The 25,628-nt window shown below is 30.4% G+C and overlaps 1 protein-coding gene and 1 pseudogene across 1 annotated transcript; one reads left to right on the top strand and one right to left on the bottom strand.

The window, feature by feature from the left end:
* Positions 1-9,089: 9,089 nt before the first annotated feature.
* Positions 9,090-11,717, top strand: LOC100784535 (heavy metal-associated isoprenylated plant protein 37). Its single transcript, XM_003536577.5, has 3 exons — positions 9,090-9,364; positions 9,562-9,637; positions 10,343-11,717. Exons 1-3 carry the CDS (start codon positions 9,326-9,328, stop codon positions 11,449-11,451), a joined length of 1,224 nt encoding a protein of 407 aa, XP_003536625.1. The 5' UTR covers positions 9,090-9,325; the 3' UTR covers positions 11,452-11,717.
* A 4,465-nt stretch (positions 11,718-16,182) lies between these two features.
* On the bottom strand, positions 16,183-25,564 carry LOC100813391 (actin-interacting protein 1-2-like; annotated as a pseudogene).
* Positions 25,565-25,628: the final 64 nt, after the last annotated feature.

The raw sequence follows: 25,628 nt of genomic DNA, 5'->3' as shown, positions 1-25,628 counted from the left end.
ATCATTCAGAAAAAAATAATGAAATATCAAGAAGGTCTCCTGGGTCATTTAATACGCAGTCCAAATGAGCAAAGCAATTACGGGTCACGACCACCACAAGATTAAGATGGGTTTTTATGCCTAAGGGTACATTCTGAGTGTTTTTTTTTTCTTCACTACAAAAATTACTTCCTACACTTTTTATATTGTTTTTGGAATAATCATTTCGGAAGCAACACCAGAAGTACAGGAAGGCTGCACATTCTTCTTTCTTCAAAGTTGCCTAAAAGCTTTGGATCCATTAGAGGATGGGTTTTATTAACAAACAAATCAAATTCGCATGTAAAATACAAATACTCGAATGAGCGACCCACATAGTCACACAACATACATTAAAAAAAAAGAAAAATTGAAATATTTGAGATTTGATAATTCTTAAAAAATTAATTTTTGTACGTTGTCGGTTTAAAATATTTATACTATTAATCAATTAAAAATTATTTTAATAATTTTTTAAAAGTAACTATTATAAACATCAATAATCTTATCATACATACTAAATCTTTGATTATATGTTAATTCAATCTTGGAAAAATAAAGTATTCACTAATTATCAAAAATAATTTTATAATATTATCTAATTACAAATTATTAAATATGATAAATGTATTAAGTTTTATAATAATTATATAAAAGTTGTATCAATGATTTCTGATAGATATTTTACACTAGTAATGTATAGTAATCATTGATTAAACTTTTAAATTTAATGTTTATATGTAACTAACATTATTGTTTTTCCACATGTGTAGCAAACTTAGTTCTATTTTTCTGTGAGCACATGCATTGTAGTGTTCGAACAACATAAAACCAACAATAATCATCCTCCATGTTCGGGTGATATCTTCTCTGTTACTTTTATTCAAGCCACTGTCATTGGCTGAGTAGGTTTCAGAATGCATTGTGTTGCAATAATATATAGCCAATGTAGCATTGCTTGTGCTAATTGTTCCTTGTTTATGTCTAGAGCGGGAACATGTCTGTTTGGGTAGAACAAGGACAATAGTGCAGCAGTGTATGATAACAAAAATTGAATTAATGCAGAAACATTATTTTGAAGTTTCGGTGGAGTTGGTTCCTACAAATTTACAGTTTCTATTTTTAGGCCATTTCTTGCCCACGGGTTGCTTATGATTTTGTCTGTTAGTGAAGCATTTTAATGTTTGTAGTAATTGTTGGGAGGGGCCAAAATATATTGTGTTGGAGTTAGAGCCTGATGGGTCAAAAAAATTTGTTTTAAAAGTTTGGCCTTATACTTCTCTTTCTTCTTGCACATGATTTTGCTTTCCTATAAAAAAATAGTTTGGCTAAAGTATACAGTACAATATATGCTTTTGCTGTAACTAGTTTTGCCAATTTGCATAAGATAATTTGACCTTATGGCATATGGCATTTAACAAGAGTTTCTTAAATATATATATATATATATATATATATATATATATATAAACTAAAAACAGATAAAGTTAATTTAGGACTTTGACCGAATGATGGATTCAAACTGAGGACTTTATGCTTGACTGTAGCAAGGTTCTTTTTTCTTTTTTTGAATGAATGTGAAACTATGAAACATCATAACATTGGGTCATTTTCTCTTCATTATAATTTTAGTAGTACATATGGACCATAGTAGTTTCTATACTGTCATATATTTTATTCATTCATGCCTAAACGTGCCCAAATTGCTTTTCAGGTAGAACTTAGAAGGAACAATAACTAACAAAAATATTCTGAATTTAAACAAAGAGAATTAAATGGATCTTAAGATAGTAATTAAAAATCATATTATTTAATAATTTATAATTGGAGGATGATATTAAGACACTTACAATGTCATTCTATATATTATTTATTTATGAATTTTTGTGGAGAAATATTTGTATAACTTCTGTTCAACTTATAATTTTAAGATTGTAAGGATAGGCTAAACATGGTAAAAGAAATGTGTGATGATGAGCTACCTTATTATTCAATCCATGAAATTTACTCAGGTTTTTTTTTATTATGTAAAAGGAATGATTTATTTAATAATAGAATTTATACTAAATTTTATCATGTAAATATTTTTAGATTAATAACAATACGTAAAATGAGCAAAATTAATTTCTAAGTCAGAAAGTTTAGAAACATAGCGGTGAATTGTGAAAAAAGGTTATTTTACTGTTCAAATTGATTTACTTTTTTGTTTTAATGAAAATGATAAAACCAAATCTTGTAATTTAAAAAGAAAATCAGAGTACAATGATGGTGGGTTATGATGTGAAATTGAACCTCTCTTTTCCGATGAATGAAAAAAAAAAATAATGCTAAAACAGATGAAAGAGGGTGGCAGGAAAAGAATTTGGACACGTCCCATTCAATTGAATCCTAGCCCGGGGACCCCATCATGCAACTGTGTAGCTGTCTTTCTCTCACACAGTTTCAGACCAGATGAGATTAGCCATGGCCCTATGCTGCTCTGCATTTGTTGTTTATTTATTTAGATAACTCATGTTAGAGTTAAACCATACAAATTTCTGTGATTTCATATTAGGCCATATAAAATTATATTAAAATATCAACTAACTTAATTTTAAATACTCACATTTATTATCTCATGTTGATTTTTTTCAGTTCTCTCATGAATAACATTCAACACACGTATATATAAGTTACCTGTTTGAATTTATTAAAATTAATTTTGAATGAAAATAATTTTATAATATCAATTTGGGTTAAAATTATTTTTAAATATTTGGAATATAAAGTAACTTAAAACTAAAATTTAATACAAATTTTTTTATTCAATACAAAATCTATTTAAAAAAATTATTTTAACTCTTTTAAAATTTAAATCAATTTTAAATTTTTTCAACGTAAAATTAAATATTTAAAAATTATCTAAAATTTGTTTTAGACTCAAAATTAAATTTTTAAAGTAAAATCAAACGGAGACTAATAAAATCACGTCAATTACATCCAATTACCTAGAAGTAGACGTAAAAGCATAACTGTAGTTGATGACTTGATTTTGATTTGAGTATTGATTGTGTTATTAGATGATAATTTTAAAAAACATTTAAATTACAAACTACTTTCATTTTAAAGTTAGTTTTAAATAATTAATTTCATTTAAAATTAATTTTACTAAATCTCCAAAATTAAAAAAAAAAGATTTTATTATCCAATGCTCTTGAAATATTAGTTAAAATTTATTATAAAAATTATAAAAAAATACAAAAAATAGAAATAATATAATTTTTTTTTAATTTATTAACCAATTCCCAAAGCACAATTATTAGCATTGGCCTTAAATTTTTTTTACGGAAACTGACCTAAAGGGACAGGATATTAATAATAAGGAAGTGAGTGGCAGTTAAAGTTAATAAAAAATGACAGGCTTGGTGGAGAAGCAAAGGTAAAGAGAGAAAAGAGCTTTTATGTTATGTAGAGAAGATGCAGCAAGTAATGATGACCTAACAAGGCCTCAGAGTACCCCACCACCCAATTCCACTTTTTCACAGCCTTTGTGTGATTGCGTGCACCCTCTACTATTGTAGTATGACACCAGGCCCAAACCAAAATCCCATAAATAGCTTTTAAACGAGGACCTATGTTTAGAAATCGGGGCCATAAAAGGTTAAAAACCTAATTTTCTCTTTTGCTTTTCCTCCTTTTCTTAGCTTAGTTTTATACTATTTTTACTTAACCCTACCCTACCCTCTCTTCTCTACTCTCAACTAGACACACATAACAAAACACAGGTGCTGTGTAAAATTGTTCCGTTTTCAATTCTCAATTCTGCAACCCAACATTCTGTTTCTTCCCTCGTTTAGCTCATTTACTACCTTGGGTAACCTTTTTATATAAAAATAAAATCACACGGACTAATTTTATTTTATTTTATAATAGACATTGTTTTACATGTTTTTTTTAATTATAATTATTGTAAAGGAAGAGAGGTATGTCACACACTCATATGTAAAAAACTTTAATTAATATACGAATTTTGTACTCCATATAGTTTGGCATGGAATATAAGGATCTCAACACAATTATGACTAAGCTAGGGTGGAGATTGTTTCAGGCTTTTTCCACAAAGATTCTCTCTTTTGTCGTCTTAAAGTACTTGTCTCTTCTATTGGGGATCACCCTGACCGAACTGTTTGTGGACTTGGAGGAGATATGCTGGAAGATAAAAACCAGAATATGTGCAAATCTCTTTTTTACGATACGTGAATTTATGACTGAATTTTGCATCGTGTAAAATAATGATAATGATTAAATTCTTTTTGACTAATAGTAAAAAGAAAATACAAAAGTTGGTGTAGCCCTGTGGTTGCTGTTACAAGGAAATACCAAAAAAAAAAAAAAAAGAGAAGATAGATAAATAGAAATAATCCAAATGCTAGAATTCATTCATGTGCACTCGATCTGAATATATACCATCTTCGGTTGGGCTGAGCCGTTCCATCTGGGCCGGTTCTTTCTTGTGTTCTTGACAAGCTAAAATATTGTAAGAATTAATTAATTCGAATAATTTTATAAATAAATATTTATAAATGATGCATTTCATTTTTTTTAATTAAAATCACTAATCTGATTTCTCGATAAACATCTATAAATTTAATAGACTTCAACATTATTTCCTTAAAAAAGTCTTAATAATAGCTTTACAGTGTAAAGTTCTCATGACTTAAAAATTAATTCAAATTGAAACTTAACCGACAACATGTCAAACACAAGGCTTTGTTTATTGAAAGACTTATTACAAAATGATTTATCTTTTAGAGACTTTATATAAAGTATAAGTTATTTTGTTAGTTTGGTATCATTATAAAAGGTATTTTTACTTTAAAACCTAGTTTATAATTATAACTTTCTTAAAACTATTTAGATTATTTTATTAAAATAATTAAAAATTCTTCTAATTCTATTTTTTCAAATGCTTAACAAACATTAAAAAAATTTCAAAGTATTTTTGAAAATAAAATTATTTCTTTATAAAAAAAATTAAATAACGATTATTAATTCAGGAACATGAAACTCGACTTTTTTTTTTTTTTTTGAATTCTTGTTTAGATCATAATTGAAAAGGGGAAATAAAAATAAATATTGCGGACTCCACGAATTTCATCTCTATAAAATGAGCGAAGTGATGGTAGGAGTGGGTATTTTTTTTTTTTATCTTTTTTCTTTTCATGTTGATCTAACAATATCCTCGGACACTCCATTGACCCTTGTGTACATGTAATCATTCCTTATAAAGAAGTTGATCCAGCAAATCATGAGAGGGACAAGGAAGTGATCCCATTCTCTGGGAGAAAATTCAGTCTTGCTGTGTTGATGAATTAATACGAGCAAGCCATTGATATTTTTTTTACGAGGCCATGTGTATCAATTAATTTTGCTCAAACAAGTACGTAAAATCTTTATAGACGGATTTTTAAAAAATATTTTTTGTAATTATATGCTTAAAATTTGAACTCCAAAATACTAATTAATGAAAAAAATATTAACTTGGATATTCTAAAACAAAAGTCAAAGATTAATCTTTTTGAAGCATTGAGATATAATTAAGAACTGATCTCTTCTCATAAAATCTTTTTATACATATGAACTTAGAAATTAAATTTTGGATCACATACTTAAAAAAATAAGATTATTTTTTAATTATGTTCCATCATGTTAGTCTATTTAAGTTAATTAGAATAACTTTGGGTTGATTAATCTACAAACTAGTCATATTATATGATGTCACATGGAATATTTTCATTTGTTGCACCACTGCATACGAATGAAGGCAGCCAACAATGTTTGGAAAACCATGGATCCTTGAAGGGAATGATAATGTTCCAATCAAATGACAAACAAGTCGTGACAATGTTAGCATATTGATAGCAAAAAATAGCCTCAGAGAATGGTCGCAACTGTCACCAAGGTACGGTGAAGCTCTTCATTGTTCATTCATTGCTTTTGTGTGTAACATGCATACTGGAAGGGAACAAGTGTAGTCATCACCCATAACGTAAATGATTAATAAAACTCATTTTTGATAGGGACCCGTTTACGACTCGTGCATTCCGTCGTTGACACAGTTTTTGTGTGCAATCGTTGTAGTAAGAAAAAAAAAAGAACATGGATTGGAGACACATTTGAAAAAGAAATCGAAAAGAGACTGATAGTTGGAAACATTATTAAATAAACATTCCAGTCCCTCTGAATTATGAGTTTATGACACGGAGAGTACATGTTTTATGCAACATTCTGTCAACATATGAAGTGTTCTTGAGCTACTGATTTATCATAATTTAAAAAAAATTCAAAGAAATAGGCGATTTCAAATGTGTACTAAGATTTTATACGGTACAAATTAATTTTGAGACACTTTGTACTCGTTTAATTTGAATTTTGGTAAAATTCTTTTACATTATTATTTTTTACTACCAAACAAAGAAATTGATAAAAGTGTTTATCGGATCGGGTAAACGTGATGAATGTGAAATTTCAAAGTAAAAATAATAAAATTGATTTAGATTGACTCGGTTAATTGGTTATTTTCACTGTAAGAGTTTTCAAAGTAAAAATTATTATTGGGTGAAGCTTGTAAATGCTTACTTTTCCTCTTGAGTTCTGACGAAGTCCAATGGTTCTTTTTTATCAGTGAAATTTCTGATTTTTGATGTTGAAGTAGGGAGAGATATCTGGAAAAAGAATTTTGATGATTGATATTCTGAGTTGTTTATGTGTCTATAATTAGAAATGAATAAAAATGTAGCTGGAATCTTTCCTTTGGATCTATATTTACATGTTGGGTGTCATGAGAGTCATGCTATTTTAGAGTCACATTTGTGAATTGCCACATGGGAGCTCCATGAGCCGAATACATGTCAAGCTTTATGAAATAATATTTGGGTTAGGGTGACTTGTAAATAATCATAAACTACATGTTTTTATATTACTATGAAGCCGATCTCAAAGATGCGACATGATAAAAAACGACAAATGATGCATAGCCACGGCATAATCATAACATATGATAAAAATTGTGAGAGGATTAAAAAATGTATACCTAAAGAAGAGATGTAATCAATGTTCATTATCTCAATCGAATCATCATCACTGAATGAGAGAGATGATAGAGGATTCGATAACGTTAAGACGTAAATGATATCTTGTCTTTCTTTTCTTATAAGCCATCGAATTAAGATAGCGTTTTAGTCTTTTAGATGGTGCCATGATCCTAAAATATTTTTTTAATAACAATTAAACTTCAATTGTTTACATGATAACATCATGAAATAAATCATATTAAGAATAAAATATTTATCATAAGTACATTTATGATCTCCAACAACAATTCATCATTATTCCGACAAAAACAATTTTATAATTAAAAGTAAATAAATTATTCACGTGCCATGAAAGGTTCCAAAATTTTACAGGTCTCGTTACCTTGTCCACAGCCTTGGTACTGTGTAAACATAGTCCTTCTTCACCTTGTGTCTTCATTTCCGGAGGCACGTTTCACTTTTGGTGAAGTGCAAGAGAGATACTTCTCTTTACGTAATGACTAGAGGCTCTCACACAAAGTTGTCACATACTCAAATTATCTAAAGAAATAATAATTTTACAATCACGAGTAGGAATAAAAAATAATATAAAAAAATTTAACATTATGAATTAATTGATATTATTTATTAGAAAAATAAAACCACACGAATTATATCAAATGTAAAATTGATGATTGTGATTTTTTAAAATAAATATTGATAAAAGATTAAAAAGCATGTAATACAGGATCTCACAAGAATTAACCGTCGTGTGGTTATAACGAAATCCGTTTTCGGAACAAACATTTTTTCTTGTAAATATGCTCATGTAATAATCCCTTATATTAATCAAAATATCATTTTTTATATTTATAATATTAATAATATATAATTTAATTTATCATTAAATAGTATTAATTCACAAAATTTAACAGGACTCTGATGAGACATGTAGCATATGTTTTAATTTATGAAAATAAATGAAAAGGGATTAAATAATGAGTATTTCTAATTTATTCTTTGTTTCACTTATGATTAAATAAAACAACATATTACTATGGACATGTACCAAAAAAACATATTACTATGGAGTATAACGTAAAAATAGGGGAAAAAGTTAAAAAAAAAAGAGGGTGCAGTAAATGAATGATGTTTGAATATCACGAGAAATAGGAGAGTACATTGAGATGTGACAAAGGGTACAGAATATGAACTGCATGTCAAGTCGCTGTTCTTCTTTTATTGTTTTCTCGGCTCAGTATTGAACGTTAAATCACATCATTTCAGAATTCATTTCGACTTTTTCACTTCTCTCTCTCTGCATTTTCCTTTTTCTCTTCTCTTAGTGCTTTCTTCTACTGTTTTTCTTGGCCTTGCACTCTACTCCTCTTCTATGTTATTATTATTATTTTTAAAAAATCAATTTACATATATTGTGTAATAATTCTTACATTATCTTTTAACTTAATTGTACATTATAATGCATTATAAATTTAATTTAATTTTTGCATAATGTTACTGTAAAAAAAGGTTGCAGCATCAATATGTGATGTTAGTATACCTTTTAAACTAGTTATTATTGTTATAAAATCAACAATTTTTTTAAAACTCAGAGTAATTCTTGTTCAAAAATGAAGAAATTAATCCATTAAAATATTGAGATTTAATGAAAAAAATTCGTTCAATTTTGAATATTCAACATCTAACCGAATACTCAAAGACAAGATATTAATTAATATATAATATCGTTACATTTGAATATATATTCTATTTACTTTTCATTGATTATTATTTTTTAATTATAAATAGTATCATTATCTCTAATTACTATTTAAACCAATTAATCTTAAAAATATTTTTGAAATAATAATTTAAATTTATGTTAGCGTTAAATAAAAATAACTAATTTAATATATATTTTTAAAAATTTTGATGAGTTAATCCTATGTTATTCAACAACAAGACCAAACAAAAGTTGTATAAAATCTTCATATACACGTACAAAATACATACACAATAGTACTAGATACTTCAATCCAACCCCATGTGCTTTTGTTTTGTTTTTGAGAACTGGTTGAGAGGAAGAGAAGCGTAGCTACTGCAACTAGCCTGTATAAGAGAGAGAATCTATAAGTTATAGAAACTCACATGCAACCCCTTTTACCGTTTGCTTAAGGGCTGCTTATTTTTCGGTTGCAAACAGAGGGAGAGAGAGAAAAGAGGGAGCGTGTTTCGTTCCAAACCGCACTGAAGAAATGACTAAAGAAGAAGACTTTAAGCTCCTTAAAATCCAGGTCTTACTCCATCACATGCTTTCTGTCTTTATTTTAAGACCACCCTTTCTGGTTTTTGGTTTTTAATTGCCATTTTCTATGATTATTATTATTATTATGAACACACAACAAAGTTGTTTGTTGGTCTTTTCCTGAGGAATCTTTTCTGTTTTGCTTTTGTTGCTTGCTTTGTTTCTTCTCATTTTCATCATCTACAGACTTGTGTTCTCAAAGTGAACATTCACTGTGATGGGTGTAAGCAGAAAGTGAAGAAACTCCTTCAGAGAATTGAAGGTGCTCCCTTTCTTTTCACCTCTCTTGTTTCCCATATCCTGTCTTGTCCTTACTATTCACTCACTATGCTAATTCTTGTCTACATTATCATCTCTACCTTCCCTTGTTTTTCTTGACTATAAAATGTACGGAAAAAAGGAGAAGATTGTGTTAGTTTTTCTTAGATGGAAATCGTAATCCTAGCATAGTATGTAGTACATTTTATCATATAAGAATCATACTCAAATTGAGTAGTGTAGTAGCATTACTAACTCACAACAAAGGGTTTCCTTTCATGAGCTATGGGAGTTAAATGAAAACAGAAAAACAGAAACAGTTAAGCCTATTCAGTACTGATTTGCTCCTTTTTTATGTAGACATGGCATGGGTGTTTTGTTTTTAAATCACCAATGTGAAGTCAGGCTTTTAGTTTTGATGTTTGGAACTTGTAGCAGTTTGACCTTGGTGTATGTACGGTATAGATATTGTTAAGAACTTGATAAAATGTATAGAAGAGTTTGTCGGATAAAGAGTATACCAACAAAAAATAGCTCCAAGTAATTTGCCATATGGAGGAAAATGTTTGACTGCTATTTAAAGTGAGAAGCTTATATTTTTAATGTTTGTCCCATGTAAGATTTTTGGGGTCTATCTTTTAATCTTTTATTCTTTTAATTTATTGTTGTGATTGGAATTGAAATTTTGGTCCCTTGGTTTGATTCACAGGTGTTTACCAAGTTCAAATAGATGCAGAACAGCAGAAAGTAACGGTTTCAGGTTGCGTGGATTCCGCAACTTTGATCAAGAAACTGGTCAGAGCTGGTAAACATGCTGAACTTTGGTCTCAGAAAACAAATCAGAACCAAAAGCAGAAGAACAACAATGCCAAGGATGACAAGAACAAAGGGCAAAAGCAAGCACTGGTCAGGGGACTTGAGGCCTTCAAAAACCAGCAGAAATTTCCTGCTTTTAGTTCTGAAGAAGATGAATACTACTCCGAATATGATGATGACGATGACGAGGACGAAGATGAAGAGATGCGGTTTCTGAGGGAGAAAGCCAATCAACTCCAAATGCTGAAGCAGCAAGCAGCTAATGCAAATAATGCCAGAAAAGGCATGGGAGCCATTGCAGCAGGTTCTAACAATGGTAAGATGAACAATGGTTGCAATGCCAATAGTGGCAAAAAGGGAGGCCCAAATCATCAGAACATGGGAATGAAGGACAGTCCTAATGGGAGGCTTGATCAGAAAACCATGTCAGCTCTTAAATTGAACAATGGCCACCTGGGTGGTGAAGGCCTCAACCTCGGTGAAGCCAAAAGAGCCAATGACATTGGTGCCATGATGAATTTGGCTGGTTTTAATGGTAATAATGGTGCTAATGTTGGAAGTGCCACTGTTTTGGGGGGTAATAATAATTCCAATGGTTTGGGAGGTTTTCCTGTTCAGTCCAATAATAACATGATTCCAGGGTCTTCTGCATCTTTTTCAAATGGTGGTGGTCTTTCTGGTGGCCAATATCCATCTTCTCTGCTAATGAATATGAATGGCTTCAATAACCATCCATCACCATCTCCATTAATGATGAACATGCAGCAGCAGGCAAGGCAAGCCATGATGCAGCAACAACCCCAGATGATGTATCACAGGTCCCCTTTTGTTCCCCCTAACACTGGCTATTACTACAACCACAGTAGTAGCTACAGCCCTGCACATTACTCCTACTCCTCGTATGGCTTGCCTGGTTACCCTGCAGCAGGAGGTGATGATCATCACTCTGCAGCTCACATGTTCAGTGATGACAATACTAGCAGCAGTTGTTCAATAATGTAATGATAGGTTGTAGAGCCAAAAGTTTTTTATTTTATTTTAAAAAAAAAACAAAAAACGGATGGTGGTTTGACCTTAAAAGTTCTATTTACCATTTACCAAGCTAGTATAGTGTTTGACTGTAATTTGGTGGGGCATATGAATGTGTTAGTGATGGATGGATGGATGGATGTGTGAGGCTGAGAGTGAATCATATCAGTGTACTGTGTAGTGGTTGAGATGATGTTTGCCTTTATTTTTAAAAAAAAATCCTTGGTTGTTCTGTCAAATGATTATGTATGTGAAGTAGATGAACATGTGTTATGCTAGAGTCCTAACTTTTCAGGCCAAATAAAGTTTATACTAGTATATGCATCTAGTCTATTATAAGGCAATGTAAATAATATGCAAACCTAACTTTGGTTTTTGGGTTTCTTCTATTTTATTATATTGGAGTTGGATTGGATATGGGACTATGTTCTGAAATTAGACAAGGTGACACGAGTCACTGTTTTCTGTGCACTGAGACATGATATGATGACATCGTGTGTCTTGGAACAGTTGGGTTGACAATGTGTGCATCGCGGTGAGTAATAGTAGTATTATGCACGTTAGGTGGATACGCCCGCGCGTGTCACGTGTGGGGATCATGCAGTGCTGTAAATGGCAGGACCACGTTACAACTTGGGGAGTTGGTCATTTAATAATGTTTATGTTTTACTAGTATGCTAATTATACACATATGATGCTGACATACCCCCAGCCAGGTATAACTTGTATATTAATTGTCACAAACAAAGCACATGCACCTATTTTTAAGAGGCTTTTTTATCCAAAGAGAATTTTAAACCCAACGTTGTAGCCTTTTTCTGGTCAGGAAAAAGGGAACTTAGAAAGGTTTAAGCAGACACTGTTGGAACTGCTACCTCGTAGCATTCCCTAGGGTCCTTCCCTCCATTTGCTTTTATTCATTTATATATCTGGTGCTCATCAATTCTGAGGGTTAAGTTATTATATTTTAAAGTTCAAACATTCTTCATCAAAAATAGAATAAGCACGCTATTATCAGCAAAGCTAAAGGAATTATATATTTGCCTCGGAATTTTTTCTTTTAAAATATGTGGACGGATGAGCTGTCATGGAGGGAATGAAATGGATTCAATCTAATTTTTTAGATGATGATTGGGAATTTATACTTTCTGTATGAATAATACTCTTTTAAGGTTTAAATCTCATTATGATGTGATGAGTAGATTTACTTTGAAAAAGAAAAGAAACTTGAAGTTGGTTTGTTATTATAAAGGAAGGAAGGGACAAACAGCAGGAGGGCCATCTTGTCTTGTAAACAAAACGTTACTGCCAAGACAAGGAGAATCCAGAATCCATGGACCATGACCATGACCATGACCATGACCGTGAGTAATAAATAATCAATAGAATGTCTACAAATGTGGTTGCCAGCAAATTCAACAACAGGTATAAAGTGGAGTAGATACTAGTAGTATATTGGGTAATGAATTACTACTTTCAAGAAGGGTTTTAAAAAACAACTAACTCAAATAAATTAATTCACGCGTTCTCATGGACAAACTAATATTCTTTAACTACTATTCAACAGTCAATTTACTACCAGTAGCTAAATATCTCAGGAATGCTATGCATGTTATGATATCCTTATTGCTATTGGTAGTCACTAGTCAGTCTAAGTAATATCTCAGCTACGCACACCATTTTATTTAAGAATTTTGCTTGGATTTAGAAAGCAATAAATTATATTAAATTTAAAATTTTGTCCGGTCTTCCTTTTTTCCCTTTTTGGTGTTCACCCATTCTTATTTTTTTAAAAGGTTCTCTTGAGTCTAAGAATAATTTCAGTACAGTTATTTATTATGGTTCTTAAAATTAAGCAACTAGAGAATATTATTAGAATATATGAATTCTCGGAGTTCTTATAAACGTTAATTACTTATATTTACAACTAAAGGTTGCTTAACCATTAAAATTAGTATTATTCTTTTAACTCAAAACGGGGATCGTTGTGTGACAGTGAGTAAAATAGTGGAATTGGGACTCACTAAGAATAAGTTGAGAACTCAAGTTAGGTAGTAAAAATTAGTGAAAACCAAATTGAGTTTATGCATTGAGATACTCTAATAAAATTCTGAGTTGATTTTAGAAAAATTAGATTTAAATTTAGCCTTCACTCCTATGTATTCTCTGGTTAAAAAATAAATAAAAAATCATACTATCAAAAGATTTATTCAAATAAAAAGTCATCTTGACCTTTAGATTAGTATTATATATTGAATCCTTTCTTTTGGTCATTATACTGATAGTTGAAGCAGTGCCACGGGCCTGAGGCATGGAATGGATGCCACTGAGACGACAAATAAATATCCTTTTCCAATTAAGACACCAAATTGTTACAGTTAAATAAATCAATATAAAATTCACCTCTACATAACAAAATGTTTTTTTCTACGCTTAACATAACTCTTCTGAAAAAAAAACATAACTCTTCACAGTTCATGCAATTAAAGGCTTCTCGGTTTAATTGTCAATAATATATTCCGTGCAGTGCAGCTCTCTAGCAAGTTACTAGATTGATGGGCACCATATGATAGGCTTATAAAAAAAAGAAAACGAAGAAACAAAGGCATGGCGACAACATTTATATTTGGCTCAACTCCACGTGAGATTGATTTGAGATTATCCACTAATATATAATCTTGTGTTGTTCTTGCTGGATTCGGGTTTTGAAGCATCGCCACAGGACACGGCCAAGATTCTGCACAGATAAACCATTATTTAAACCATAGCTCATCTTTCATAGCATGCACCAAATGATATACAAAAGACAAGGTTGACGAAGTCAACTAAAATGCCAAGAATCATTCTAAAACAACATTTGTTGTCCATTTTCTTATACAAACATCGAGGTTTTATATTCTGCAATATTTCAACTCTTTTCTCTTCAGTCCACACTTACATTCTCTAACTGCTTTTTTTAGGGCATTCTCTACTTTAAGCTAAAATATTAGTCAGACTCACCAAGTGATATGGGGTTTATTTCATATTTAATACGGCTGATTCATAATTTAACGAGCATAAGAAAATTTCAGTAAAAAATAATGTGTTAGAAACTCCTTTTTTTGTCTCATTATCTGTCTTCTAAATAATATAACATTTCTTGAAAACAATTTATAAATTATTGTAGATAAAATCATTTTTTTTAGTCTTGATACGAGCAATTGAAGCTTTGCCAAGTTCATTCTGGTTATTTCTCGTATTCTGGATTTTAGCTTAATTTCAATTTTGTCCCCTTCTTTCAATTGAATATTTTGATACTCATTTACTTTATTAATATTCCCCTCACTGATTATAAGATTATTTTTAAAATTTTATTTATTTTTTATAAGATGGTTTTCTAATTTCTAGATGCATCAATTATTTTATTTTTCTATATACCATCCTTATTTAATTATTCTCTCTTTAAACATTAATGTGAAATAAATAAGTGGATAGAGAGAGAAAAAATGAATAATTTGGAATCATAATACCAATAATAACTAATTTTTTATAATTAAAGATGAAGGAATATGTATGTTAGCGTGCTTTACTTTTTTTGTTCTTTCTATGTGTGACAGTGTGAGGTCACCTAGAAATTAGAATATTAATTACAAGTAACATGATGTAAGATTGAGGTAAAAAAATCATCTTTAGTTTAAATTAGGAGGGATTTTAATTTTCTATATTTTTTTAGTTATTTTTTTTAAAATAAAATAAAATAAATATGATTTCTATGTCTATTATCTTCTACCTAACATCTTCATATTCTCATTTTCTATCCAAATATTTAGAGGTTTATGACGAATTTGAGATATGAAATAATTTATAGGTTAAAAAGTTAAATTTTAGTATAAATTTAATAATATTTTTAGGATTTTTTAGTCTGTCAGATTATAGTTTGAAAAGAAAAAAAGATTTTTTTTATAACTTGTGCAAAATCTAATATTTTTGTTGGTCAATTTATGAAAATTTTGAGTAAAATTCAAATTGAAGATCGTAAGTAGAAGAAATCAATAGTCTACATTTTTAAAAAATAGAATTAGTTAACTTAAAAATTATGGGATCAAAATCATAGATAATCCAAATTAAAGAGTCCAAATTTCTAATAAAATAAAAATAATGAGAAAATATTTAATTTTTTTTACTTATGAAGAAATTTGGCCCCCTGGTTATTGTAGAAAAGTAGAAATTAAACATCAGCATCAAGGTTTTTTTCCCCCTCCATTTAGTGGGCATGATAACGTTAGCAATCAATGTAGGCCACTTTTTAAAGTGAAACACCGGCTTAGATTATAATATTGTCGAAAAATAAAAATGAAGTGTCAAAATTGTACTTAATTGCTTTCATAGAAAGCCAATAGAGACTGGATTAGATTGCTTTGATAGATAGAATCATAGAAGTGCTATTTCATTACCTGCATTGGTATTTTTCTTAGACAAGGACAAAAGTTATTGCCAATTTCTTTGGAAATAACTAGGGAGTTCCCCATCTCCGTAGATCAAAATTCTTGTTGGATAAAATATCCGAGTGTTAGTCCTACGAGAAATCTATTGCAATCTTAACTTTCCTTCCCACTACATAACCACTGCAGAAAATCGATGATCATCATATAATATAATACATGACAACTATCAATTTTCTTACTACAAAGCTGCATCACGAATGGGCAGGTTCTGATGCTAAGTTTATTCAGAAATCAAATTCCAAACACGAACACAACCATCCTCTCCCGAACTGACCACTCTTTCCTGATCAATGAAAACCAAGCCGTATACTCCACCTATATGAGCACCCTTTATGGTTCTGCGGCTTGATGCTGGCTTTCCAACTTCATATATAATGACACATGTATCAAGGGAACCAGGGGCTATGAGTGTGCTATCAGGTGACCAAGCTAGGCAGTTAATACGTGCAGTGTTAAACAACATGTTATTAAGCTTCACCAGAAAGAGAAAATTTTCATTCAAATGCCAGCTCATGATCAAAGCAAGAATTTATTTAGTCAAAACAACTAAGCATTTCAGTAGCTATCATCCGTGAAGCACACGAACTTCAAGAAATGAGCCGCGTCTGTGTTGGAAACTGCATTGGTAATTCAGAGTTTGTTGTGTTCGTGTCAGTGACTCAGTGATGAAGCACTATTATTAAAAACCTACGTTTTGTATGAGATTTTATTTATTTATTTTATAGTCCAGTATTAGATCTTCAATTGTGTGTAGACATATCCGGGGTGGGGAGTACTACATTCAATACTCAAACGTTATAGTAGTAGTATTTTCTTGTAATTATCCTAATTTACAAAACATGTACCATACGTACATACATACAATGAATATCCCCTTTCCTCTTCTAAACATTGAAAATATGGTTATAAACATTATTACATTAGGAATGTCAAATATAACATTCAAAACTTGAAAAGGGTTCTTCGTATTTTGTCATGTATTTGTGTAAATTAGTGTAATCTCCCTTAAATAAATCAGTGCGAGAAATGCTAACTTATTCTCTAATCCACTCTTCGTTCAATACAAATAAATCTAAGTACTATCTACTCAAGGCAAAAATCATTAGTTTGGAATGAAAGTAAGTTCAATGTCCATTAAATCTTATCTTATGAAGAAGAAAAGAAACAACTACACAAACAATTGGCCGCCTAATGATAATGTACCCCCTGGACGGATTAAATTGTAAAATCAAGAAGTAAACACTTCAACTACTCTTAAGTGAAAGATTAAAATCGAGTTTGAATTCCCGTTCATTTCTGCTGAACATGAATCCTTTGTGAGAGTAGGATTCCCTTATGACGTGCATTGGAAAGTGTAATTCACACGAAACAAACATGCTCTAAGGGATAACTGTAAGGGCTTCAAATTCACAATTATCATTTGAATATTTGTTAAAAGCAGAATTTTTGATAATTTTCTTTTAGATCTTACAATCTACTGCACTGTCACATCCTCGACTACTTTTAATCATCCGTGAGTTTGTGTTTATTTTGGTTACATACTTACATGTATAGACATCCTTTTAACTAGAGTCTTTTCTTCTTCTTTTTTACTGATTTTTAACTAGAGTATTAAAATTCATTAATTCAAGATACAACTTCTAATTTATAAAATTTAGAATCGTTTTTTTTTTGTTGGACACACTGAATCGTATGTAATGCACAGGTGTTGTAAATTTTAACAAAACAACTGTGTAAAACTGACGATAGGTATCTACAGCTGTACTTTGATATGCATCAAAACTGACTGGTAGCTTGGCATTGAGTAAAGAATTCATCTCAAAGATGTGCTGATTGTGGATATAAGATCCAAACAATAATAAAATATCCAAGAAAGTAAAATCAAGCAACAATGAGAAACATTCCAGTACTAAGAACTGTGTTTCAAACCTTGCTCAGAAAAAAATTATGTTTCATGTTTCTGGATATTTCTATCTTATAAGTGGGCCTTTAAGTTTTAACTGCTACTTTTTTTTTTAAAACAAAAAAAGAACTTTCTTTTTTTTATGCCCTCTATTCCAATATGAAGGTAAAAAGTATGAATTGGTAATAATGATTGAAGACTTCATCTAATTCATGCTGAATCTACAATGCAAGCACTATTGAGCTACATTGCTTCATAAACAGTAAACTTCGTTAATACAGATTAGATTCATGCCAGACATAAGTTCAACATCTAATAGACTTCATGGTTTGGCTACTAGCCTACTACCAAACAGAAATATCTACTATATTTGCCTATGAATAATTCCGCAATAAACGTGGAGCTTCAGTGTTTGCTATGAAGGAATGGATGAACATAAGATGTATCTATAGTGATAAATCATAAATGAATGATGACACATGTCAATGAGTTACCTTGTTGTCAAATCCAGCAGCAATAACTTCATCTTGGCCAGCTACTAACAATTTGATTAACCCAAATTGTTTACCCTCAAACTTACCACTATATATCCCATGCCAGGAATCCATCTAATGACCACTCCATCATAGCTGCTGGACAAAAGCATCTTTTCACTTCTGTTGAGCATAGTCAAAACAGTGATATTTTTCATGTGACCAGATAATGACAATGGGCTTTTATCTAAATCCTTGGCAGAATATAAATAGGTCGTGCCACCGAGACAGATAGTAAGCAGATAATCATTCTGCCAAAGACGACCAACAAGCATGTCCTCCACCCCGCCAGATTCAGTACATGTCAAAGTCTTATTTACAGTTCCACTACTACCATCCTCAACAATATCCCATACTTTTGCAGATTTGTCAGCGGAAACAGTAAGAACCTGCAATTGATTAATAAGTAATTCAAAGTAGCATGTAAATAGCTGCCCTGAAAATCGAAAAAGTTAAACATGATCGAATCATTTTTATCCTGACATGATTAGATTGGTATTTATTCTAAGTTCTTACACTTTAAAAAAAAATATCTTCTGTCACCATTGTATTCTATTGTATCACTTGCATGTTTATAGCTCTTAATAATTCTTGACTAGTTCTGCACCTCTCCCCAAAGGAAAAAAGAAAAACGTTTTTTTAACTAATAGCATGTTTGGAATTACATTGCAGAAACCACATTGAAGTAGATTCAACTCACAAGCTACATAAATTATGTAGCATGGGAATGAACACGCATATGTGGTTCTCAAACGGTATCCCAAACATACATTAATAGCATGTTTGCATTGGCATCTCATTGCTTTGGATGCGCATCATTCTGAACGTTAGCAATAGTTGCTTCTATGTCAATTCAGCTATTGGACGTGAATTCTTGTAAAGGCTTGACCTTTGGACGCTGAACCAAACACAGGCTAAGTCAACTTGAAAGAGTAAGATTCAAACACAAGCAGGAGCTAACCTGTTTGCTGTCAGGACTCCAACTAACAGCATATATGCTGCCTTTGTGACCATCCTCCATGGACAACTCACCAAGTTTGTTCCCTGTCTTTCCATCATATATAGTACCCTTTCTACCTGAGCTAACAGTAATGAATTTGCTCCCATCTGGAGAAAATCTAACACAGTTGACAAAATTCGTATGGTCCCTGCAGATACAGAATGTCTTTTATGACAACCTGAATAAAGAAATGGAAACCTACTCAACCCAAAACATTTCTTTCATGCTAAAACTTGACCCTATTTTCAAAAGTAAAGAATTGACAATTGACAATGCCGTGATATGATACTCTTGAATCTTGATCATACATTATATTAACTACAACAAAGTTATCTTTGTCCAGACCATGCAAAAACTCTTGAATCTTCATCATGTCTATTTATAAAATTTCTTGATATTCCAATTCCCCGGTAAAAGGCAAGCATTCACTTCTTGTTTACCTTTACCAACATAAGAAATGAATATATACACTACCCACTTAAAAAGAAGACAAGGGAAAACAGAAAATGAAAAAGAAAGGAGAAGCTCGTAGATAATTTGAAGAAGCATTTATCCACTTTTAAACCACAGTGACAAATATGCAACCCCGATAGTAAAACTTACCTGATGGACATATTGAACTTGAACGGTGGACCATCATAAAAATTCGCCAAAAAATCTTCTCCACATGTAACAATGCGGAATGGCCTAGTTGTTTTAAATGCACAACTTAAAACTCGGTGTGAATGGCCATCAAAATCTCCAACAGTGGAACCTGAATCCCACCTTAAAATTCAAAATATTTTGAAGATGAAAAAAAGGGTCAGGCAGTCAGATGTTGAAAAGATGGAAGCACATTTACACATATTAGTCCATTTTTCTAATCAAATTCTGGGAGCATGCAAACTCAAATTCAAGCATTATGATTTGATGTTGTTATATACATTATGAATTGAGCCATAACTGGAAAAAAAAATGGTATCGACAAATTCAAACAAATTAATATCATTTCAGTAAGGAAATTACATAGCTAAATCCATCCAAATCATACAAGGCCATAAGAAATAAAATTTAAGTACTTAGATGCCACGGTGTCGTTGACATTGTAATCAAACAGTATCAATTGAATTACTACTTTCTTGAATTATTTTATTAAAAGAAATTCTACACTATTTACATGGTCTCAACTCTTGAGAACTACACAATATTAGTTTGAATAGCTCAACTGGCCCGGTCACATTACAGACACATTCACATCTATCAACTAGCAAGTGCTTAATTGCATATGCACGAACTACGCATTGTAAACTGTAAAGTGTGCTTAATAAAACATACTTTAAAAAAAAATCCTTTAATTTTTGTTTGTCTACTTATATTGTTTTTTTATAATTTATTTCTTGACATGACACTCGACCATAGACCTCAATTATTTCATTTCCTATATAATTGTAAGCTTTTACGGAAATCTCTTTTATATTGGAAGATTTTTAGTTTAGTATGTATTTATTTGAGCAATATCAGACATATTGGTTATTATTTTTTGTTGATTCTTATAACAAGAGTAAAAACTTTACCTCAATTCTCAACCAATTAGAAATAATGATGGTAGGCATGATTTTTAATGAAATTAATTATAATTTATAGTCAAATAACAAAGAAAAACCTTGTAAGTATAGACAATTTTCTCAAAAGATATTTAAGCATGTTTTTTTATTTAAAAAATATACATAAATATTAGAGTTAAATAATCATAACAGTCTAAATTAATTTTTAAGATATTTATTATAAAAGCCAATAAATTTTTAAGATATTTATTATGAAAGCTAATAAATTTATCATTGTGTGATTTATGATTAGAATAATAACATAAACATAACTTTTTCTCTAAATATTGTATATTTTTTAATAAACAGTTATGGCCAATAATGTTAAGATCTATGCTCCACCAAACAAAAAATCTAGATATTAAAATTTTAGTCTCCTGTGAGTGTGACAAGCTTGGAAGAATTCGTGTTATTAATTAAATAAAAGGAATTGAAAAATTGTCAGAACAATAGAAAAGTGCAATAAAAAGAAGAAGTTAGTTACATAAAGGCGCGAACGAAGGACTTGCCCTTGCCGTCCCCACAGGCAACGATCCTCATCCCATCGAAGGACCATTGCAGGTCGTCGATCCGACCCGAAACTCGTTCTTGAGAACGAACTCGATGTGGGTCCCCCATATGCGGACGGTGCCGGACACGTCAGCATAGGCGATCCACTCGCCGTTGGGGGAGTAGCGCGCCACCGTGACTGGGTAGGCGTGCTCGCAGTACACCCACACCTGCAGTGGGTTGTCGAGGTTGCGTATAATGACCGATCGGCCAGTGCAGTAGAGAATGTTGTTCGTTTTGGCGTCGCCGGAGATGAGAATGTCGCCATTGTCGAATTGGGATTTGCTCTGTGAGCATTGATTTTTGTGGTTCGTTATAGAGTGAGTGAGAGTGTGAATATCCGGGAATGGAGGGCCGCGTTTTGAACAACTTCGCCATTCACATCACATTTCCCGTTTTTCTTCCATACGTACATTGGAAACAAGTTTAATTATTATAATTAATTCATTATTAACGACTAATGTAATTTCTAGAATAATTCATTCAATTAGTTAGATAACTCATGTTGAGCAGATGTTTAATTCCTACGAATCAACAAAAGTTGTATAATAACATTTTTTTTTCTATCCTTTTCATGTTCATGATTCAATATATTATACATCTCATAATATATAAATCATTGTACCTGTATCTCATTATTAATTATCTAAAAATAAACAGTGAAGTACTCTTACAGAAACTGGTGAAGTGGTTACAAAAAAGAAGGATTAAATGCAAATTTGCATTGAGTTTAATTATTCTATACTGTTGTATTGATAAGTGATATTCAAATTTATTAATAATTTGTATATAATTTTGTAACTTAAAATTGTAATATTTTAATAACAAAATAAAATTAAAACTATGCGTAAATGAAGAGATTGAAAGATAATATTTCTACTTTCAATAATTATAAGTAAAAAAAATACAGTTAAGAGAAGAGAAAGGAAAGTATGCAGTAAATTAATTAAAGAAAGAGGAAAAATAAAAGTCTTATTATTCAATCTATGTACTATAATTTATAAATAATTGGATTGTCCCACAGAAGAATAATCGACTGTAAAAAAAAAGAAAAGAATTATCCGAAGGATATATAATTCACAATTAACCTACAAAAACTTAATTATACAATTAATTTTATTACAAAATTTAATCAATTTCTCTAATTATTAAAACAACCACATCCTTATCAGTTCAACCAATATAAAACAAGATTTTTTTTTACCTTGATTGTCAATAAAATCATGTCAAACAATAATTTTTTTAGCAATCCATGTAAAAAAGACATCTTTGTAAATAGACATTTGGATTCATCGTCAATATAACGGATTTAAAGAGATAATTTTATATTGATTGTTAATACAGTTGATGTAAAACAAAAAAATAATTAGCAATTGATGTAAATTAAATGTCGTTATTGTTAAATATTTATGTCGGTTGCCAATACAATCAATTTAGAAACACAACTTTGCCTAGCTGACATAAAAATGTTAATTTACAAAGTTTTCGTCAATCAAATAACAAAAATGACATAATTGTAGTGTTTTAAACAATTAAATAATTTGATTGAATTTTTTTAATAATTTATAGATTCAATTGATTTTTTAGTTATAATTAATAGATCAATTGCATAATTAGGAATAAAAAATTTAAACAAGCTTCTAAAGATAATTATGTAACATTATTTGAGTATCTCACATAGTTGTTGTTTTTCCATCTTAAGTGTCTTTCATAGTTTTTTTACTCACCACGATGATGATAAGAGCACTTGCTAGCTTCAGATTCAAACGAAAATATTCACGTTGATTCCATCCAACTACCCAAAAGCCAAAAGGGTTATTGGGAAAATAACAAAACTATACTATAATTTGGAAGGATGAAAAAGTGGAAGAACTATACAGGGTTACATTAATTTAGGGGCAACTATACTGATATATTGTTTTCGTATGATACGAAGTAGTCCTCATAGGAAGCAATAATGATTAATTTATGATATTTCACATGGTGACACGTCACTTAATTTTATTGTTGGTTAGAATCTTCCACCGGTCATAACTATTTGTAGTTAACCATTTTTGAGACATCGACATTTTGTTTCTTCTTACTTCCAAGATCAATGATTGTCCATATAAATCAACACAACTTTTCAATGTGTTTTGTCTCCACTCACATGTTTCAGAAGGTCACACATCTCATAACTACTCAAAGTTAAACATGTTTAATTGTAAAGTTCTCATGTGATAGACTACCGAAAATTAGATGTATCTTGTTGGTATAGGTAATATCAATTAATTCCTTTAGGTTATCATCAACGGCATAATTTCATACTTGCACAACTTCTAGATCCTTCTCATTCTGAGCGATTCAATCAAGATATTACAAGTTCATCAGTTTCCGCCTGGTTCGTCCTCAAATAACATTTTACTCAACTTTTGGTTGATTAAAACTCTTTGTAGGTAGTCCTTTTTTAGATCTCAATAATTTACTTTGTCTGCTTTCAGGGTCAATAGTTATCTTTACAAACCAACACAAAACTTTGTAGCACTCGACAATCAGAGACAATATTATAATAAGCACAGACATGATGAATATTATTCTCTTAACAAGATTTATTTTACTAATCATCAACTAAAATTGAAAGTTCTATTTTTAGTATATTTTTCCAAGTTCACTTCAATAACCTTCGGTTAAATGTTAATCTTCGTCGTCATAATAATAGCTTTTGCATTAAAAGTGATGTGTTTTATTTTTGCAGTATAACTAATGATGTGCTAAATAATGTATTACCAAACTTTTTATAATATTAATAGAGTTTAAGATTATTTAAAGTGTCAAAAAAAGTTTAGTTAAAGTGGAAGCCAAAAATATTACTTAGAGTGAGAAAAAAGCAAAAAAAATATATAAGGAACTGTTAAATTGTCAATTTACTATCATTTAATTGAATGCAAAAATAAATATTTTAATATAAAAATATATCAAGTGAAGGGTCGATAAATTTAATACGTAAATGAAAATTCTAGTTACCATCTAAAATCAAAATGATGGTTTCCTTTTCTGCCTTTTCCTCGGCTGTCACATTTCTATCTCTTTTACCAGTCTCATTTAACGTACACTTTTTGTCACATAATGTCTGTTGGGGGTAAAAGAGCCAAATTTTGTTGGTTTCCTATATTTATGATTTATGATATTGGTATAGCAGGAAGCATGATGAACCCTTTGTCTTGTTTTGGTTCAACATCATTCGAGATAGGAGCTAGAGAAAGTGGAGTTAATGAGTTTTTGTATTTTTTGAGAATTGGAGTTAATGAGTTATGCATCATTTCAATCTCAGTTTTCAACCCTTTCCTCAGCTACTATTCCTGCATCCAGCGAAATGCCTACACACTTTGTTGACCACTTGGTAGTAAACAACAAAATAGTATTACATAAATTAAATAGTAATATTTTTTTATTGGAATATAATCAATATATTGAATAATATATTCGGGTACTAATATTAATAATATGCTTTTATTATTTTTAATAAAATATATTAATACCGAATGTAACGTTTAAAGTTATTAATATATTTTTATAAAAATAATAATAAAATGTTCATTTAATGTTTTAACTGTTTCCATTTAATATTAAAAAAAATTGTATTAATAATATTAGCATGTCATTGTTTTTATGAAACTAAGATTTTTCAAACATTTTTTTTATAGTTAGGAAGACATATTTATTAAAGTTAGACAGTCAAAATTTTCAAACACTTTTTTTATATATATAATAGTAACACTGAAATTTAAATCTATAATTTGGTACATTCAACTCAAAAGCCTCACCGGTGGACTGATCCTAATGATTCGATTGATATTTTTTAAACTGCAAATGTTTCTCTAGTCACTTTAGCAAGTCATTTTAAAAAAACAAATAAAGTTTTATGCATGAATTTTATTTGCAGTTCCACTCATCATGCACTAATTAGGTTAATGATTGTATTTTCTGCTATTAGGCCTATATTTATCTATGGGCTGCACCTTGTTTTTCCTTTCACTAACCTTAAAGTGCACCATTTAGGTTAATGAACTAATTAGGGTACCATGTCATGAGGTTAAAATAGAAAAAAAAAACGTTAAA

This window comes from Glycine max, chromosome 10, assembly GCF_000004515.6.
Source record: "Glycine max cultivar Williams 82 chromosome 10, Glycine_max_v4.0, whole genome shotgun sequence".
Classification (NCBI taxonomy): domain Eukaryota; kingdom Viridiplantae; phylum Streptophyta; class Magnoliopsida; order Fabales; family Fabaceae; genus Glycine; species Glycine max.
Note: the sequence above shows the minus strand (reverse complement) of the source record. Positions and strands in the feature narration are given on the sequence as shown.